At 27.0% G+C, this 14,089-nt stretch overlaps 2 protein-coding genes across 2 annotated transcripts; both read left to right on the plus strand.

Moving 5' to 3' along the window:
- Positions 1–10,792: 10,792 nt before the first annotated feature.
- On the plus strand, positions 10,793–11,340 carry CLUP02_16248 (uncharacterized protein; the record flags this gene model as incomplete). Its single annotated transcript, XM_049295172.1, has 4 exons — positions 10,793–10,833; positions 10,892–11,007; positions 11,064–11,137; positions 11,194–11,340. The coding sequence occupies 4 exons, from the start codon at positions 10,793–10,795 to the stop codon at positions 11,338–11,340; spliced, it is 378 nt and encodes a 125-aa protein (XP_049152319.1).
- A 694-nt stretch (positions 11,341–12,034) lies between these two features.
- Positions 12,035–13,917, plus strand: CLUP02_16249 (carboxylesterase; the record flags this gene model as incomplete). The annotated part of the gene is made up of 3 exons (XM_049295173.1): positions 12,035–12,360; positions 12,412–12,829; positions 12,877–13,917. 3 exons carry the CDS (start codon positions 12,035–12,037, stop codon positions 13,915–13,917), a joined length of 1,785 nt encoding a protein of 594 aa, XP_049152320.1.
- Positions 13,918–14,089: the final 172 nt, after the last annotated feature.

Genomic DNA, 14,089 nt, shown 5'->3' on the forward strand with positions numbered 1-14,089 from the left:
GGGGTAGTATTCGGTTATTAAAAAAGTAATTAATATATTATAGTAGCGGGGTTATTAATATCTTAAGTTTAGTTAGTATTAATAGTTAGTAACGGCTACGGCCGGCTATAGTTAGTTATAAAGTTTTATTAAAGTACGTAATAAAGATACTCAATATTAACCCTAATAGACTAGCTTGCCCGTAAAGGCGAAGATAGCCCCTAATGAGGCGGACCGGACCCCAAAGGGTTATAAATAGTTTATTATAATAATAACTATTTTATTTATTGAAATAATAAAGAATAAATAAGATAGTACTTAAAATAACTTAAAAATAGTAAGCGATCTAAGTATAATATTACTTTATTTTTTATTAAAACCCTAGTAATAAAAAAAAAAAAGGAAATACTTACTTATTAACCTTATATTTTTAAAGAGAATAATATTAAATACTTTACTATACTTTCTTAAATTTATAAAAATATAGTAAAAAAGGGTAAAACGGACCCTATTATAAAGAATATACTTAACTTTTTTAAAAGACGTATTAAGTAAAAACTCTAAGTTAATATAAAGGAATAGCTCCTTAAGTTTAAAAAAAAAGGACCTAATATAAAAAGAATTATGAGTAATCCCGTTTATATAATATAATAAAATAATATAAACTAGAAATAATTTATTAAGTTCTAAAAAGAACTTAATTTAAATAAAATACTAACTAAGTTTATTTATATAATATAACGAGTAAATATTAATAAAAAATTTATTTATAAAGTTAAGGAATAGTTTAAAAACCTCGTATATAAAGATAAGATCGAAGTACTTAAAAAACCGATTTTTAATTTTAAAATTATTAATAAAAAAAGAATTAATTTTAATTTTAAAAAAGAAAATATCGAAATAAGAACTAGGTCTTTTTATTTTAATAAAATAAAATTATTTTATAATTTAAATAAACTTTATAACGTTACTTAATAACGTACTTAAATAAAGATCGATTATAAAGTACTATTTAGTATTAATAATATTAATTTTAAAAACGACGATAATAAACTATAATATAAATATATTTATTTATTTAAGAATAATTAAGTCGTTTAGTTTTACAAAACTAGAGAACGTAAAGAGGTTATAATAACCCCCTATATAAATAAAAATTACTCTTTACTTAACCCTAAAGACCCCTTTTATAAGGAATTATTTTAGGTAGAATATTTAAATAATAAATACCTTTAGTATTTTATATTTAAATAAAATAGTCGTTTTTATTTATAAAAATATAATAATAAAACTATTAAAGATATTTATATAAAAGATTAATTACTTAACTAGACGTTACTAAGTTTTAATAATAATAATAGAGCTATATTCGGACTAGACCCTAATTTCTTTATAAAGTACTTTAATAATAAATATATAAAATAAAAAGATTATAAATATAATTGATATGAAGTTTATTATATTAAAAAAGCTAGGGTTTAGAGAGAATAATAAAAACTACGTAAATAAGGTATTTAATAAAAGAAACGTATATTAAAAAACTAAAAAAGCTAATTATAAAAGAACGATAAGAGGTAACAATAAAAAAAAGGTTTTTATATATAACTAAATAACGTAACGACGTATATTTATAAGTTAATTTTAATATTTATAAATAAGGATTAAATACTATTATTAATAGTAATACGTAAGAAACTTATATTTTATTAAAAATAATAAATAAACTTAACTTATTATAAGTATATAAAAATAAACTATACTAATTATAAATAATAAATAGAGAACGAGTTAATTATAATTATAAATATATTAATGAAGAAACTATATACTTCTTAATATATATTAATAATTAATAAGAATAATTATAGTATAATATTATAAAAATCGGAAATATTAACGTTATTTTAAGACTTTCGTAATTATAAAAGTATAACTTATAAATAAATTAGATTATTAACTAGAGTTTTTAAAGAAATTTAATTATTAAATAACTTAAGAAAAGAAAGGGTTTAAACGGATTTTTAGGGACTCCTAAAGAACGAAAATAAATATAATATATAGTTTTTATTAAAATAGTAAAGAGTTTTAAGAAGTTTATAATTAGTATTAACGATTAAGAATCGTAACGATTTTAAATTATACTTAAAAAGTACTAAATATATATAAAACTATTTATAAAACTTAAAAAAATAGGGTTATTAAAATATAATAACTAAAATATAAAACTCGAACTTAAAAAAGGGATATAACTTAGGTTCTATTCGATATATTTAATAAATTAAAAAGAATAAGAGTATTTTAATAAATATTTTAATAAAAAACTTAAAAAAGGATATATTTAATTATTAAATTCTTTTATAAACTTCCTCTTATTTTTTATATTAAAAAAGGGAGGAAAATTAAAACTTATTATTAATTATAAAAGACTTAACGAAATTATAAAAAAGAATTACTATTTCTTATTACTTATTACTAAGTTTAGAGATCTATTTTATAAAACTAATTAGTTTATTATTATAAATCTTAAGGAAGTATTTAATTAAATTCGAATTAAGAAAAGAGATAAATAAAAAACGGTATTTTAAACTTATAAAAGACCTTTTAAGTACCTCGTTATACTTTTTAGACTTATTAATACTTTAATAACTTTTCCAATAATAGTTAATTACGTATTTTAAGAATATATTAATATTTTTATATTTATTAATAGATTTATATATAATATAAACTTAAGCCGGGCTTAAGGATAGACCTTTTATAGCTTTTTTAATAATTAACTTAATATTAAATTTTATAATTATTTTTAACTATTTTTATTAAGAACCCTTTTTAATAAGATTATAATTAATTACTAAAGCCTTACTTATTTTATAACTCATAAATATAGTTTTAAAAAAGCTATTTATAATTATAATACTACTTATTTAGTACTCGTAACCTTAACTTTTATTAATATACTTACTACGACTAGCTAGTTATAATAATAACTTATTATTTATAACCGTATTTATAAAACTTATATTATTAAATACTAATATTTTATATAAGCCTAAGCTTATTAAACTAATTATATTAAAAAGTATATTAAACAATTCGGCCTTATGCTTTATATTTATTCTGTTTTATAATATTAAATTTATTAACTTTTATATAATGGTTTTTTTCTAACTTTATAAGTATAAAAGATTAATTTTAACGGGATTACGCTTTAAAAAAAATTTATATAATACGGTATATTTTTTAACTATATAATATACGTAATATACCCTAAGTACGCACTTAACGTAATATAATAATTTTAATACGAAAACTACTATATAATTTAGGATAAGTAAGCTACCCTTTTTAACTACTTATTAATAATAAGCTAAGTAATATATTTATATAATAGCGCTAATTAAAAAGGTTAATAATAAAAATTAGTTATAATAGTTAATTATAATAGTTAATTATAATAATCGGCTATAATAGTTAAAAGCAGGCTTTTTTAACTATAAAAGTTCTAAACTTCAATAATAACGTAGAGGTTTTTAAAAAAAAGGGCTAAATAGGCTAATATTTATTATTTTTTAGAGCTTATAAAGATTTTTCTATTCTTATTGCTTTTAATATTACCTAAAGCTACTCTCTATTTAAACTAAATAGATTTACTAAATAACTTTATTAAATAAACTTATTAATATATAAATTATTATTTAAATAGCTAGTTAGATAACTAATTAAGAAGTTAGCTAGTTAAAATATTATTTGAATGAGAATTTCTTAGTATATAGTTAGTAATTAGTAAGTTAAAAATACTTATTAATAAGTTTACTTTTCTTAAGCTAGGCGCCCTTAGTTAGCTTAATAGTATAACTATTATAATTAACGTAAGTATATTTAAGAATTAATAAAGTACTTTTTAATAATATAAAATTTAGCTAGGTAATAGTATAAATACTATAAATAGCTAGGCTAATACGGATATTAAGATTTAGTATATTAACGTTAGCTTAAAAATTATACTTTATAGAGCTAAAAATCCCTTTAATATAAGCTATATTATAAATATAAAGGAATATATAAAGGGCCCCTTAACCCTTAATAAAAAGGAATATATAATATAAGATTTAATTATTTATATAAGCTAATACTAAGAGGTTTTATATATATTAAAATAAATATAGCTCGCTTTTTAAATAAGTAAGAAAAGGTTAAGAGTTATTAATAAAAAGAAAATAACGGTCGAGTTAGTTAATTTTAATTAGTAATTAAGTATAGAGCGTAATATATTTAGTTTTTTTTAATACGTAATATATAGTACGGCCTTAGTAAATTACTCTATTAGGGGGTTATTAACTCTTATAAAGTTATTAACTTAGTTAAAAAGGGTATTATAAATTTATTTTAAATTACTAAAAATTAGTAAGTTTAGGATTTAAGTTATAAAACAAAAGATTAATTATTTAAAATATAATAAGAGGTTATAAATTAAAAAAAACGCTTTGCTTTAAATAAAAAATAACTATAAAAGTAAATAAGGTAATAAGTTAATTTAAGGATATTATTTATTAAGTTATTATATATATAGCGATCGTTAGTTTTATAAAACTAATTGATATTAATATAGCTTTTATTTAAAATAAAAAATAATAATATATTATTATTATTAAAGCGTTAGTGTTTAATAAAATAGTTTTAATTATTTAAGTTATTAAATTAAGCTTAGTAATATAAGCTCGGTACGTAAGCTATTAAAAAAGCTATTTTATAATATATAAACTAGTATAGTTTTAAAGAAAAAGAGAATATAAAACGTATTAAATCAATAATAGCTTCGTAATAAAGCTTTTTTAAAGTATAATTATATGAAAAGAATTATAAAAAGAGATAGGTACTTTAAAAAAAAGTAGTAAAATCTAAGTATATTAATAATAAATCTTTAAACTAATTTAAAATAAAAAAAATTATACGTTTTTAAGAGCTATACGTCCGTATTATTTCGTTATATATCCCTATTAATTCTTATTAATAATAGATTTATAGACTTATTAAAAATAAAACATATTATATATCCCTAAAAGCTATATATCCGTATTAATTCGTTATACGTCCTTATTAATTCCTATTATAAATAGAAGAAAATATATAAAAGGTCCCCTAATTTTTAATAAAAAGAAATATATAATATAAATTTTAGCTACTTATATGAATTAATATTAAAAAGTTTCATATATATTAAAATAAGTATAACTCGCTTTTTAAATAAGTAATAAAAAGTTCGGAGTTATTTTAATTAGTAATTAAGTATAAAACGTAATATATTTAGCTTTTTTAATACGTAATATATAATACGGCCCTAACGGATTACTTTATTAAAAAAATAATTTCTCTTATTATTAATACTTAAAAAAACCTATAAAACATTTTTATTTATAATTTAATAAAATATTATTAATATTAATTTATACTTTATATTAATATTATAAAAGAAATATTTTAAATTACTTAAATAAAAATAAAGTTAAAAAAGAAATAAATATAAAAATACTTCAAGAGCTTTTATTTTACTAGCTCATTTCCTACTCCTATTTTCGTTAATTAAGTACTATTTTTACCTCTATTACCCTATTTAAGTAATTTTATTTTATAATAAACTTATACTCTTTATAAGCTTAGTTTATTAAAAACTCGCGCTTTTTACGTTCTTATTTAAGCTTAAACTCCTATTCTTTTCGTTCTTTATCCTCTTAGATCTTATTAACTCTTAATTATTATTTTTTAGATATAAAATAATCTATACTTATTTACGTTTATAATTAAGTAGTTTATTTCTATAAACTACTATAAAGTATTAAAAAACTCGGGGGGTTTCGATTTCTATTTAATAAAAAAAGTATTTTAAAAAATAAAATACTTACTCTACGTTAAAACCAAGTATTATTAAGATTATTATAATTATTAAAACTAAAGCTACTAAAGTTCTTATTTTAAGAACTATTTTATTAATTAGTAACTAAATCCTTACGAGTTTTTTATTAAATACGAAATAGTTCTCTAATATTAATTTATAAATTCTTAGCCCGATCTCTTACTTTTCTTTCTAATTTAATAGTTAATAAGTATTTATTAAAGCGTATTTTGAAAATACTTTAATATTATATTAAATATTAAAAACGGCTTATAATATTAATATTTTAATATAAAGTTATAATATACTTATAACGCGTTACGAAATCCTATAATATTAAATTCTAATTTTAGTTATAAATATTATTAAAGTTAGCTAATACTTATAATAACTAATTATTAATACGTACTTATTAATTATAATAAATAAAAGGAAATATTAATTAGTTTCAATATATCAAACTAAGTAAAGGATCTTAACTATATTTATATTATTAAGTATTAAAAGCTAGTTTTTTAAAAAAAACCTCAGTTATCTTATTATAAAACCTAGTTATAATATATAGTTCTCGTTTATACTTTACTTAGTTAGTATATTACGGAAAGTTTTTTATAAAATAATAAGTTATTATTAATTAAGCGAGGTATTAATAAGAAATATTTTAGAAACATTTTAGAAACGTTTTCCCCTTTTGAAATATTTTTAAAATATTTCTATTATAAGCTATATATAGTAAAATATAATATTTATAATAAATTATATCCCCCCGACGGAGTAATCCGCCGGGGCCGTACTATATATTACGTATTAGGGAAAACTGGGTATATTGCGCTCTATATTTAATTACTAATTAAAATAGCTCCTAACCTTTTTTTACTTATCTAAAGGGCGAGCTATATTTATTTTAACGTATATAAGACCTCTTAATACTAGCCCGCATAAGTAACTGGATCTTATATTATATACTCCTTTTTATTAAGGGTTAAGGGGCCCTTTATATATTCTTTTACGTTTATAATATAGCCCGTATTAAAGGGATTTTTAGCTCTATAAAGTATAATTTCTAAGCTAGCGTTAATATACCGGATTTTAATATTTATACCGGCCCGGCTATTTATAGCGTTCGTATTATTACCTAGCCGAATTCCGTATTATTAAAAAGTACTTTACTAATCCTCGGGTATATTTATATTAGCTACGATAATTATAGCGTTAAGCTAGTTAAAGAGGGCGCCTAGCCCGAGAGGGGTAGACTTATTAATAAGTATCTTTAATAAAGTAATAGTTTATATATTAATAGGTTTATTTAGTAAATTTATTTAGTAAATTTATTTAGTTTAAATAGAGAGTAGCTTTAGGTAATATTAAAAGCGATAAGGATAAAAAGAATCTTTGCGAGCTCTAGTACGAAGAGTAGTAAATATTAGCTTATTTAGCTTTTTTTTTAAAAACCTCTATATCGTTATTAAAGTTTAGAACCTCTGCAGTTAAGGGCCGCTTTTAACTATTATAGCTAACTATTATAGCTAATTATTACGGCCGACCTTTATTATTAACCTTTTTAGCTAGCGTTATTATAAAGTAGCTTACTTATCCCGAATTATATAATAGTTTTTATATTAAAATTACTATATTACGTTAAGCGCGTGCTTAGGGTATATTGCGCGTATTATATAGTTAAAAAGTATATTATATTATATAATTTTTTTTAAAAGCGTAATTTTATTAAGGTCGATCTTTTGTACTTATAAAGCTAGAAAAAAACTACTATATAATAAATTATATTATATAGCTTATTATAATTAAGTACTATTTAATATTTTAAAAGAGATATTAATATATTATAAATAGAGTCTATATTATAAAAATAATTTTTGCCTAGGAGTTCTTTAATACCTCTTTTAAAATATATATAATATAAGCGTATATAGTTTTAGATCTATATAAGTTATATTTATTAAGGGTTAAACTTTTTAATAAAGTATTTACTTAAGCCCTTAATTATTATATCTACTTAATTTAAAATAACTCTAAAAAGGCCGGTTCTATAAACATATTTCTATTAAACCTAAACTTAATACTTTCGCTCTAAGATATTAAACATAGCTCGAAATATATAGTAGTATATATCTATAGTTTTAGTATTTATATAGACCCGTATAAGAAATAGAGCTTTATAAGTAATATATTAGTAATTTTAAAATAAAAATTAAGAAACATTTTAAAAATACTTTTAATATTATAATATACCTTTTTCGCTATTCTAACTATACTAGCCCTAGATAATTTCTTATTAACCTATACCCTTTATATATTTATAATTTATATTAACTATAAACGACTTTATATTATTAAACTTCTATTATTCCGCTTATTTTTAAAAAAAGTAAATAACTATATAGTTAATATTAAATTAGTATATATACTAAATATATTATATACCTATTATAATATTAAAATAGCTATCCTTTTATATTTATAAAGAAACTTACGTATATTTACTTATTTACTTTTTTTTATTATTATAATATAAGAGCTAAGGTCTAACTTCCCTTAAGAAATAGAAAAATCTATTATTTGCGGATAATATATTATAAAAAGTCTATTTTTATAAAGCTTTAATAAATATTTATAATTATTTGCCCCTTATTCTTAGCTAAGAATTCTTAAAATTAAAGAGATTAAAAAAAGGTATTTGGACTCGTACTTAGTTTATTAATCCTCTAAAAAACTTAAAAAATATTTTAAATAATAGTTTTTAGAGTTTTATTTAGTAATAATAGAGGATAGTTATATTTATTATAAGATATTAAGATAATAAATAGTATTATCTTAATATCTTTTAAAATAAAATATCGATATTTAATAAAATACTTTATTATTTTAAGTTTAGATAGTAATTTAAAATAAGTTTTATTTAGTTAGTAATAACTTAGCCTTATCCCTTAATAAAATATTTAATAAGCTTATTATAAGTAAGACGTTTTTAACAATTTAATATAAATATATAATATTCTTAACCCCTTTTCTTTATAAATTACGTATCCGTTTTATTTATAACTACTTTAATATATTATATATAATATTTCTAATTTAATAAAATTAAATAAAAGTAGTAATTTATAAATTTTTATAAAAGATACGAATTTCGGTATACTAAAATCTACTACTAAAAACTAATAAGCTCCTATTAAGTCTTTTATAAGTTATTTATATTATCTTATTAAGTAATCTTATATATATACTATATTATATCTTCCTTAGTTTAAAAAAGCATATTATATTCTATTTTTAATATATAACGCCTTTTTTAAATTTAGCGTATATAGTATAAATAGTACTTTATTTAAAAAAAAACGATTAAAAATATTCTTAAAACGTTTCTAAAACGTTTCTAAAATGTTTTTTAAATAACCGGACTTACTTAATAATCTTTTTTATAATATTAAATATCTTAACTTTATCTCGTAGTATATTATACTTCTTAACGAGGTCCTTTAAAATAATTATATAATAAAAGTCGTTATAGGGTATATATAAATAGGCTTTACTACCTTAATAAGTATAATAATATTGCGTTATAAATATATCTCCTAGAATAATACTAGTTATTAAAAAACTAATAATACCTCGTTAGGTATTATATTAAATCTACTATTCTTTAATAATTCCTAATATTAAGAAATAAAAAGTTAAATATACTATATCCTATAGCCGCTCGATTTCTTTTATAAATAAAGCTTTAGTTAAAATAATAAGCGTAACTCTATTATTAGTAATTAAAAAAAACTTAGGTATACCGGCTATATATTAAAACTATTATATTATAATAATACCTCGGTTATTTTAAGTTTTAATATAGATATTTAAACTATTAAAAATAATAATATAATTATCGGAATTATTATTTATAACCTAAGTATTATATTAATATTTAGTATAAAGGTTTAATTTATATAATACTTATTCGTTTAATTAACTCTTTATAAATAGGAGCTTAATATTTATAGAGATTAAGATATAAAGTAAATATACTATTATAATTTAAATTTTTTTAAATATTTTATAATAGATTAAATTCGCTTTATTAAAGTAAAAGTATTAAAATAATATTATTATTATATATAATAAATAAGTCTTACGGGAATAATTCTATAGAGTCGGTTATAATAAACGAATTTTAGTATAATTAAGAGGAGATATAATTAAGAAATATTTCTAAAATAATTTAGTAAAGCGTAAAGTAGTATATTCCCTTATTATATAAAACTCGTAATATTTAAATTAGTAATAAAGTAATTATATAGTGAAATATTTCTAGCCCCTAATTAGTTAGAAATTTACTTAGGGATTTATTAATAACTAAGTACTTACTATTATATACGGGACTCTTACCTTAACTAGGGGGGGTTATTATTAGTTTATCGAATCACTCTTCGAGACTGGGCTGTGTTCGAGGACCACGAATGCAGTGACCCCTGCGCTTTTGGGGTCCATAAGTCTAGGTAGGTTGCGGCTAGTGCAAATTACTTACTATAGGTCACGAACTATAAGGTTGACTGTGCTTCGAATAAGTTCATCCATCTCGAATCATCCGATCATGAGAAGAGTTTTCGGTCTCAATATTTCATGCTTTCCGTTCATCTAATTTACTTTTGAGCAACGATCGGTTGATGCCGAGCTCAGACTTGCGACGAGAACTCCGACGGATTCGGCAACATCACGGCGGGATATACTCTCTGTCAGACTTGCTAGTTGAAAACGACTAAAACAAGATGTATATAAATCATGTCCTCCGTGTGAGTACTGGGTTTTTTGGACCACACCATCTATGCACTACCACCTTATCGCTGTCTTTACCATCTATCGAGCTTTCGTCTCACTTCACTCTTTAAACCAACGATCTTTCTCACTCTTTCTAAAATGCTTCTTAAGTCACTTGGGCTTCTGTTCCTTGCGTCTGTGTAAGTACTTAGCTATATCAATACTAATTTGCCCATAGCTAACTTGAATACGATACAGAACAGTCGCTGATCTGCACTCTTACTGTGCCTGCCAATATGGCAGAGACAAGGAGCTTGACTTTGACACTACCAAGAAAGTAGCCGAAGACCCTTGCAGCAACCCATTCACTTGGGGTGAGTTTGCTCTTATTCTCAACTTGATACTTCGGCGGCATACTGACACCTGGTAGCACCCATCGTCTTTCAACCCCATCAGGCACTTACCTGGGCTGCTACAGACAGAGTCAGGTGGCGTGGCTCATACGTAAGTCACATCAAATCGTCTCAAGGTTCGGGAACACGTACTGACATGAACGTTAGTTGCAATGCGCATCAGGAGAAAAGTGCATCGATGGTAATGACTTTGTTCGCCAATGCCGTAAATTCAACCCCAATGCTGATGGGGCTTGTGTTGAGTGCCCCGGCTGGCCATCGCAGAGTGGCAACGGGGAGATCATTTGCAACTAGTCTGCCATCGCGATGGGAAAGGACATGTTTATGGCTATGGGATTTTGATGTTTGTGAATTGTTTTTGTTTTTGATCGCCTGGTTCTAGTTACATGAGTGCAACTAAATCAAATTTTGGGATGCCCCTTGAGAGAATCGCATCAACGTGAAGAGAACAAAAGTGACATCAATATCATGCACGTTTGTGTATGATTCAGATGAGTCTTGAAGAGCCAAAAATGAGTCATTGGTATTGATGTGTCTATATGACTTGGGAGACACGGCCATTCGCTTTGAACGTGCATTTCATCAATTCTGCAGATCAGCGGAGTTGATGTTAAGCTTAACTCGACGCTCGGAAGCGGCTGCATTTCTCTGCATGGCAGATCGGCATCCGTTCCCCGAGCACGTTCATCTAGGCCACGTTGAAGTCGTCTTTCTTTGAGTGGGGCCGGCGGCACGTCTCGACTCGGGATCCCGGGAGTTTCCCGCGGCGAGGTTCCCTAGCTTATCCCGCCGGCATCTTCTCGAGTGATGGCCGCACCGTGCCCCTTGGCGGCTGGCATCAGACTATCAAGCCGTACTCCCGCATCCGTTGAGGCAGATAATAAGTCATCGCATTCTTGTCTAGACGTCGGTTGGATCTGATACATGTGAGTCGAATCATCTGGTGTAAGGACTTGAACGACTCATAGTTTTTTGTCAGATATTGGAGATGTCGAAGACGACAAACCAGGGTCCCAACTGGCGATTGACATTGGGTCTTCCGCTAGCCGTTGCTGGGATTTGCGCCTATCTTTGGACAGGGCAGAATGGAGCTAGCCAGTCGACTACATCAAAGTACAGCTCAATAGCTTCGGTCACGATCAATCAAGGCACTATTGCGGGCAGACTTGTGACCGACGGCACATTCTCAGAACCACTGGAGGGTTTCATGGGAATCCCATATGCACTTCCTCCAGTCGGACAATTAAGATTCAGACATGCAGTCCCGGTGCCGTCTGGGAATGGAACACTGGAGGCATTTGAGCTTGGTCCAAGGTGACTCTGAACCCAATCCTTCGAGAAGTTCAAATGCTAACAGACATGTAGATGCCCGGGAAAGCAGCTTGTTCCTTTCACAGATGACGAATGGCTCGGCCCTGACTGGGAAAGCGAAGACTGTCTGACGATCAATGTGTATCGGCCCAAGGGGCACACGGCCGCTGCCAAAAAGCTGCCCGTTGCTGTGATGATTCCTGGCGGGGCCTTCAACCGTGGTGCTGCACGGATGCATAATACCCCGTCTATGCTGGCGTGGTCTGAGGAACCCTGGATCGGCGTGTCGATGCAATATCGAATTGGCGTTGCCGGTGGGATGAACAGTGCACTGACGAAGAAAGAGGGTCTGCTTAACCTCGGACTGAAAGACATGTATGTGGCTTTGGAATGGGTTCAAAAGAATATCGCGGCTTTTGGTGGTGATCCTGATGATGTGACTATCATGGGGTTATCCGCCGCGGCGCATGGAGTTTGTTTGACATACCTCCCAAGTTGGCCGTTGCTGACATCACTTAGATCGGACATCTCATCATGGATATCAACCAGAAGAAGACTCTCTTCCATAAAGCCATCATGGACTCGGGAGGCCACACTGCTCGAGTTGTGCATCCGCCTGAGTCTAAGCTGAATGAAGCTCATTTCGAAGAGTTCCTTGAACTCACCGGCTGCGGTAACAGACCTGAGCACGAGATACTCCCCTGTCTTCGAGCACTGCCATCCTCCACAATCATCGAGTCTGGCCAGAAGATATATGAGCAATCCAACCCTTCTGTGCGATGGGCTTGGCAACCGGTGCTAGACGAAGACATCATTTCAAGGCGACCAATCGACGCATGGAAGTCAGGAAAATGGAACAAAGTCCCAATCTTGATAGGATCTGCCCATAACGAAGGAGCAATGTACGTTCCCAAGATGGCATCAACCTCTGAAGACTTTGACAATTTCTTCCGCACACTCTTGCCCCAACTTTCGGACAAGGATATAGCAGATTTGAACAAACTCTACTCAGATCCTTCGAAGAACCCTGACTCGGAATACGTTGAGACTCGACCTCTTGATATTGGATCACAGTACAAGCGCGCCGAAGCTGCGTACGGTCACTATGCGTACACATGCCCCGTTCGTCAGACTGCGATCTGGGGAAGCAAGTCATCAAGTGACCCTCCCGTGTACCTCTACCACTGGGCCTTGAATAAGACGGCACTATACGGCGCCAATCACGGCGACCAGATGCGTTATCAGACTTACAATGCCGAGGTCAGGTCCATTTCACCAAAGCAAGATGAGATTGCCGGCTTCATGCACGCGTACGCAACATCCTTCATTGTTCATGGCGACCCGAACAGGATCAAGGGCAGGTTTGATGGTCGCCCTAAGTGGCTACCCTTTCCAGGCCAGGGAGGCAGAAAGGTAGGGAAGACAATGATCTTCGGTGAGGGCAACGACGAGCGTGCTGGTGGATCTGGCCTGGGGGCTTCGGCTGAGCTTTTGGACTACAAGTGGGCGGAGAAAGAGTGCAACTTTTGGTGGAAGCAGACGGAAAACTTCGAAGACTAAGTGAGATGGTCTTATACTCAGCTCGAGTCTTTTCAGCATCGGCGAGGTATGCTTCGTATTGGTTGGAGTCTTCAAGAAATGAGTGAGTACTAAGCGTGAAATGAAGGAAATAGCTCAGTCATTAGTCATAGGCCTATCATCTAATATCATACATTGAGGCGTCAGATCGCTC

The sequence above is a fragment of the Colletotrichum lupini genome, chromosome 9 (assembly GCF_023278565.1).
Source record: "Colletotrichum lupini chromosome 9, complete sequence".
NCBI classification, from domain to species: domain Eukaryota; kingdom Fungi; phylum Ascomycota; class Sordariomycetes; order Glomerellales; family Glomerellaceae; genus Colletotrichum; species Colletotrichum lupini.